The 7449-nt window shown below is 44.3% G+C and overlaps 1 protein-coding gene across 1 annotated transcript; it reads left to right on the top strand.

Moving 5' to 3' along the window:
• The first annotated feature begins 28 nt into the window (after nt 1-28).
• Nucleotides 29-6595, top strand: mettl13 (methyltransferase 13, eEF1A lysine and N-terminal methyltransferase). The gene is made up of 9 exons (XM_060068032.1): nt 29-181; nt 270-542; nt 796-1261; nt 3408-3607; nt 4298-4487; nt 4860-5015; nt 5317-5529; nt 5758-5889; nt 6050-6595. Exons 1-9 carry the CDS (start codon nt 29-31, stop codon nt 6343-6345), a joined length of 2079 nt encoding a protein of 692 aa, XP_059924015.1. The 3' UTR covers nt 6346-6595.
• Nucleotides 6596-7449: the final 854 nt, after the last annotated feature.

The following is a 7449-nucleotide window of genomic DNA, read 5'->3' as shown; positions in this document are numbered from 1 at the left end:
AAGTCATTATAAGGTCTGTTGAAACGCCATGAGTCTATTACCTCGTTCTGCTGAGGAGTTCAGCTCTGCGGAGTACTGGGAGCGGTTCTTCAAGAAGCGTGGCGAAAAGTCTTTCGAGTGGTATGGAGACTACAACAAACTTTGTGGCGTGTTGCATAAATATATAAAACTCCAAGATAAGGTAAATGGTCTCTTTCACATGCTTTCAATTCCTAACAGATATGCCACGAAATCAATCATACATTACGATTGTATGTTTTTTTTGACAGGTGTTGGTCGTCGGTTGTGGTAACTCAGAGCTGAGTGAACAGATGTATGATGTTGGTTACAAAAGGCTGACCAATATTGACATAAGCGAAACAGTGGTGACACATATGAACCAGAGGAATGCAGAGCGCCGCCCTAATCTCACTTTCCAGCAAGTGGATGCAACACAGACACACTATGAGGATGCCCTTTACCAGGCCTGTTTGGACAAGGGCACCCTGGATGCCATGGCATCTGAAGAGGACGGAGCATTGGCAAGGAGGATGCTAGCTGAGGTTGGACAGTTAACATATACAAAAAAAACATTAAAAAAACAATTTATTTATTTATACACCCATGGATATTAAGGTATAGATAATGTAATGGTATTGGCAATGAACTTATTAGAGATAATCTTTCTAGTCTACTAGAAAGTAAAATGTAAGGAAAATGGTTCAAATCTGCATACTTTTTAGGGCACAACATGAGTGCATATTATAAATCTCTAGACGAGCCATTCCCATGCCTTCGTATCTATTTTGTGGGCAGGTGGCGCGCGTGCTGTGTGTCGGGGGGCGCTACCTCTGCGTGACGTTATCCCAAGAGAGTGTGGTGAAGTTGGCCGTGGAGCACTTTGTGTCACTGGGCTGGGCGGTGAGGTTCCACTGCCTGCAGGAGGCGGAGAACAGCGAGGACTCCTTCGCACTCCCCGTCTTCATCTTGGTCTGCACCAAGTTCCGCCAGCCCATGCCTGTGCCCATACTGGAAATGTGTCTCGGGGAGGAAGGCACGCCCAACCGCCTTGCGGGTGTGGCGGAGCTCCTGTCGGCCGTCAGGGAGCTGCAGTCCTACTCTGTGCTGAGGAAACGGCTACGTACTCGCACAGACGCCTCCTCCAACCCCTCGCTCACCCTGTGTCACGTCAAGACGGGTCTGCCCAGGTACACGCTCACGGTCCAGGACTGCGCTCAGAACGCCAGAGTCCCCAGAGGAAACTATTTTGGGGTCTTTATTGGTGAGCATGTTTGTTAAACATTTGCTTGATTTGGGTGTTCTTCAAAGAGAACTGCCATTTACAGGTGTTAGATTTCAGCTTATTTCTAAACTGTCCATATTGACTCTGCGTTGTGTATTTTTCGTCAGAACGTGACGAAAAAGTAGAAATCAAAGCAACTTGACAGGTTGGATAAGAGGGTTGAATAGATGGCTGTGCGATTTTTACTATCTGAGAAAACATAGACCCGCCCAACCCACTTAGCCATCCTCCCAAAGACCAACCAGCGGTTTCCGACTTCAGCCTAGCCACATTATCATAGATGTCATGTACATAATTGGACACATTCGTAGACGCATCGGGGACATATGTGCAACATCTCTGATGTAAATGGCGCTCGATAAAGAAACAGTACCCTCCAAGATGCACAGCAACGAAGTCAAATAGATACTGATGTTGGAAAATCATTGTTCTAAGCCTTGATTAAGGTTAGTCAGGCCGTGCCCGGAAGCGTTTGCTATAGTGTCAATAATATGGACAAAATCTCTAATCTCATCAAGAGCAACTGTTACACCATAGTGTGAAATGATAGCAGAAAAGACTGAGTTGGAGTAGCAACTTGAAAGTTCTGATGGAATAAATCATGCTTAGATCTAATGGTAGCATTACCCTTCAAATGCTACTCTGACACAATCTCTAAAGCAGGCACTACATAGGGGACATAACATGAAGCACCCCAATTAGGAGGCAGATATGACTAAGCGTCCTGTCCACAAACAAACATGGTCCCATTTACCATAAGCAAGGCATCAGTGGCAATCGTTTTGCCAGGTGAAGCACCAGGCACGCGGGTTAATGGGGGTAGGGGGAAATTTACCAACATAATCTTTTCTGATGGAAACCTGTTCCTGGTCCACAATGGCTGAATATGAACACACAATTTTACCCATATCCTGCCCCTATCCCTCATTGGTCCAACAAATGACACCCTCAAGAGCATAGCCCGATTTGATCTTAATTGGGGGACCTGCATCCATATGGACGGTAGGGAACCAATAGGGAACCTGGGCTGCTACAGATCTAGGGGGCTGGTTACCTTCAATGACATGCACGTAAGCTGCAATATACTCAGGGATGGTGAACGGGACAGCGAGATAAGCATATACCTGAGACAAAGATGGCATAAGCCCACAATCCTTAACGACTGCACCCCTTTAGCCTTAGCCTTGGGCCGTTTGCAAAAAAAAATTATCTTTGTGGACTACATTATGGCTGTCAAATGAAAAATGTCCCCCTGTAAAAAGATGGCACAACAACATCACAAACAATACCGGTAACAGCATGGCTCAGTTGGTGTTGCGTAGGCAGTTGAAACCGAATTATTCTCCAGGTGATGGTCATCGCGTCCCTCAGCAGGGCAGGCGTTGATCAGACGCCTTGCAAAGCAGGGCGTGCGGTCTTCTCAACCACAGGGCAATCTTCAGATGGCAGGTCTACAGGCCTTTTCTCACTCCTCTCTCTTCAAGACGGTGTCACGGCACTAAATGTTAGATTTCAGCTTATTTCTAAATTGTTCGTATAGACACTGCGTTGTGTATTTCGTATTTGTAGCAGTAATTCTTGAAGTGGAAATCAAAGCAACTTGACAGGTTGGATAAGAGGGTTGAATAGATGGTTTATTCCAGAATGTAATACAGCGAGATAGACAGGTTGAATAATCTAGTGTAGGCGGTTGAAGAGCAGTTTTGAGACGTGTTCCTTGGTTGTCGATCCCCCTTCTCACTGAACCAAAGGGTTGGGGCGAGTATTATAATCAAGAAACGTGAATAACAAGAGAACAGAAGCACTTTCACCCTTGATAAGGTATATGGCCCTGGCTATGTCCCAGACGACCAGGTTGGTTCATCCTTGTTGAGACATAACAAATGGGGTAATGTTGGAAATAACACCTCGTGTTATTTCCAAACAGGCACTGGCCTGTTTCTAGACTTAAGAGATGTGAACACAGAGACACTAAAATACACCAACATTTTACACAGGGGATAATAAATATATTGGTCATATGTGCATTGTCCCTGGCATACTATTTGTAAAATCAGTATTGACATCTGAGTGGGCTCGCATCGCATTGTTGTGAAATCAGAATTTTCTGTTTGGTCCTTCCCAGTGCCGCAAGGTAAAGAGTCTGACTGGCAGTATGGATCCAGTGAGGGCCGGAGCCAGCTCGCCGCTAGCGCCAACTTCAAGCGGCTGGTTATTGTGGCAATGCACAGGGACCAGCTTTACACTGACATGCAGGCTGTGCAGGCAGAGCTCTCCCAGATGGTGATGGAACTAGCTCCCCCCGGCATGCCAGAAAACCAGCAGGTAACAAGCTACACAGGAATCACTAATCAGCACTCTGGGGATGTAGTTTAATTTCATGATGATCAAGGATAGCCTTATTGGAACGCCGCAGTCTGCAAAATCAAAGAACAACGCCGGTGCCTAAGGAAAAGGAAGCAAACATAATTTTTATCAGAAATTTACCAAAAAATGCATGATGAGCTTTTCTCAGATTCAAATACGTTTTACGCTTTACATCCAGTCCGATTTCTTCGCAAGTGCGAAGAGAGTACAAGCTTCACTTTGATTGGCTGGATGAGCAACGTGAGGCCTCGCCATATTTTCAAATAAATTGCTGCACTGCCAGGGCCAGAGTGATCATCATTTAGTAACTCAAACATGAATATTAGGATGACATCACAAGGCTATCTGAAAGCTGTTGTCGGTAAGATTTGAAAGTTGTGAAGAGCCGGAGGAGAAGCTAGCAAGATTTTTAAACTAAACAACCCAAAATGCCGCCCCAGATATCTCAGTGCATTTCACCCACTTATAGCTGACAGATTGCTATTTTTTTTCCGAACAAACCAGACTTGTATATATTTTTTACCTTAATGTTTTATTAAGATAAATAATAACAAAAACCCTACAGCATGACTTGAATTTGGACATGATTTGTGCTAGATGCTCACGATAGTTTTAAGGCTTGGTGTGCTCCTTTCGGCCTGCATGCAGGTACCCTTTCTGTCAGTGGGTGGGGAGCTCGGCTGGAGGGAAGTGATCAGCCGGGGCGTCAGTGAGCTGAGTGGGGACTACTGTGTGGAGGACGTGAGGGGGGAGGATGGACAGCTGTACCGCAGACTGGTGTTCCTTTCCAATGCAGGCCTCGTCCAATCAGAGGGACGCCTCATCTCCACTGAGGCCGGTCAGTTCTCTTCTCTAGTTCAGGATGTTGTACCTTATGCTCTCTATGGAAAAATATCAATACTTTTAAAACAATACCAACCATATAATGCATGCAGAACAGAATGACATGACCCTTGAAGGAATACATGTTTGACCTTTCATTCACTTGTTTTTAGCAGACTACAATAATTCAAAGTAATAATTGTAATATACTTCATTCTCTTACATTTATATAAAAAAATATTGAATATTGTATATATTGTTTTGTCTCTCAATGGTATATTAATAAATATAAAAAAATGAAAGCTAGATCTGCCTTTTGACAAAGTATTTCAAGTACATTACCCTTCGAGCCATATCTATGAGAAAATGTGATCCATGTGTATTTCAGCATCGGATCAGAGAAAGAAGAAGGTGAAGCAGACTGCTCTTCCAGCAGCCTCCACAGGCTCCCTCCACGTTGACAGTGGCTTCCTGTGCTGTGCTCACCATGAGGTCATGATCGCTGGCCTCACCATGCTGGGTGTGGGAGCACAACAAAACAAAGGTCTGTCTGTCTGTCTGTCTGTCTCTGTCTCTGTCTCTGTCTCTGTCTCTGTCTCTCAACAGCTGATTCGGATTCCACTGTGGGGAGATGGGTTTTTATCAAAATTTTTGAAGTTGAACTCTGATCAAACTGAGATACAGATTGTTTTTTTTAGGAACATCCTTGCAGTTAGGCAGCAACATTTCCTTGCATAAAAGTTACAAACGGACAAAATAAAAACAAAAGAGAATCTCACCGCAATAGTAACTTCAGCCAGTTTTGCTGTGACCTGCCACCTCCCTCTCTCTCTCTCTTTCCCCAGACTGTCCTGTATCAGTGCTCATGGTGGGGCTGGGAGGTGGGGCCTTGGCTCAGTTCCTGCGGGACTTTGTGCCGGGGGTCACGGTGGAGGTGGTGGAGCTTGACCCTGTGGTGCTGGAACTGGCCAAGGGCTACTTTGCTTTCCGCTCAGACGACCGGCTGACGGTGACCCTGGGAGACGGCCTAGAGCGCATCAATGCCCTAGAGAAAGAAGGTGGGTCTTAATGAGGAGTTAAGGCCAAAAGGATTTATACAAGTGCCTAACAATGGCAATAATGTATGGTATACTAAACCAATAGTTTAGGGTAGGGTGGAACAGTGCAACATTTCGAGCTAGAGTCCGTAACTTCCTCCAATATATTGTACATTTACACTGGATTTTATTTGCTCTGCTTGGACACAAGAATTGGGTCCTACCATTTTATGGATTTTTCTTCCTCAGGTGGTTGTTTATTAGATGTTATCATGTTTGATGTGGACAGCAAAGACTCTACTGTGGGTATGAGCTGTCCCCCTAGTGCCTTTGTAGAAACATCTTTCCTCGAGAAAGTTCGTAACCTGCTAACCCCAAAAGGTATGTTAACGCTACTCATTTTTATACCTAATATATAAATTCAACATAAAAATATCTCATATTGGACTCACCACCACTCATTTTAACATTAGTGTTTTCATTCATGACTTGCCTTTGTTTGGTATTTCCCCCTTTCCCTGCACGTATCTATCTCTACCAGGCGTCTTCATGCTGAATCTTGTGTGTCGGGACTCAGTCTTGAGGAAGACCGTGCTGGAGCGGCTGCGTGGCACTTTCTCCCAAATGTTTTCCCGGAAGATTGCAGGGGAAGTCAACGAGGTACTGCTCTGCTGCCGTGGCGACGGGGCGACCGAGGAAAACTCTTCTCCCCCGCCTTTGCCCTCGGCCAAGGCAGCCAAGATCCTGCAGGCTGCACTCTGCAACCACACGGCCGGAAGAGCCTCAGGCCCTCATATAGACATCCTCGACTTGTTAAAAGACCTCAAAATTGCATAAAAAGTTATCTTGTCAACAACCATTCAAGAAGGTTGCAGTGTCTTTTACAGCAGTTTATGTATCACAATTGTTCTTAAACCAGTTCTATTGCTGACCCCAGTGGGAATGGAATCCAAACCCTGGTATTAATGCCTAGCTCTCAGCTAAAAAGGAACTACATTTGTTCCGTTGCATCACAATCATTGTGGGATGACCATCATCTTGTTTGGCAAATAAAAAGTTGATGTTGGAAATACCAATACAAATAAGATTATTTGAATATAACAATTTGATATGATATAACAGAAGCGTACCTTCATGGTTAGAATTATGCTATGTAGCTTACAAATACAGACAGATCTAGATTTTTTTAAATTCTAAAGGATTAATGAGATTTTTCGAGTTCAGGGGTTCACTAGTGTATCAGCAAACGCTGGGGTCCAGAGGGACTGAGCATACAATGTTGTGCTAGAAGGAGGCCGTAGGCTTATGCCGAATTACTTTATCAGAATGGCTGTTGTCCTTATAACGTTCCCGTTCGTCTTTGTGTCATGTCAATGGCTTGTCGTTGTTTATTGTTAGCTACATTAGCATCTTTAGCAAACCAGCTCGAAAACAAACAACACAACTTTACATTGTATTGCACGCACAACACAGCAAGACCGTGCAATGCACAAATTGGCGACCGGAATAAAATAGCAGTGTAATCAAGTGTGTAAGAGCATTTAAATTCGACATTAAAATGACCAACGTGGTACAAATACAAAGAAAAAAATATCATTACGGCCGCAGCCATTTTTGTTGAGAGCGTCATCACTGAACTCGGTATACTCTCAGAATTCTGACGGTGCCCGACCAAAGGGGGGCGTGCCTACGTGAAATGCCGCAAGAAAGTTTCCCCACTTGCAATTCGGGAGGCTGGTGTCCGAGGCATCTGGAATACACCATTATTGCGAATGAAGGAAGGTGTATGTATGACTAATGCTATATTACTGTCTTGATCTGTTTTAAGTTAGAATAGGATACATGTCATTCTCACACACTATCTTGCCATCTTCAAGAACAGTTTGTACGCATTAATGTAATATAACAATTACCGGTATATTTGGCCCAATCATGTACAGT

Source organism: Gadus macrocephalus, chromosome 12, assembly GCF_031168955.1.
Source record: "Gadus macrocephalus chromosome 12, ASM3116895v1".
Lineage (NCBI taxonomy): Eukaryota > Metazoa > Chordata > Actinopteri > Gadiformes > Gadidae > Gadus > Gadus macrocephalus.
Note: the sequence above shows the minus strand (reverse complement) of the source record. Positions and strands in the feature narration are given on the sequence as shown.

What these genes read in the sequence shown, in the direction of transcription:
- mettl13 (XM_060068032.1), top strand. Translation starts at nt 29, where the DNA reads ATGAGTCTATTACCTCGTTCTGCTGAGGAGTTCAGCTCTGCGGAGTAC. An exon ending in GCATGCCAGAAAACCAGCAG is followed by an intron (nt 3,608 to 4,297) that starts GTAACAAGCTAC and finishes GCCTGCATGCAG; the next exon opens with GTACCCTTTCTGTCAGTGGG. An exon ending in CCTCATCTCCACTGAGGCCG is followed by an intron (nt 4,488 to 4,859) that starts GTCAGTTCTCTT and finishes TGTGTATTTCAG; the next exon opens with CATCGGATCAGAGAAAGAAG.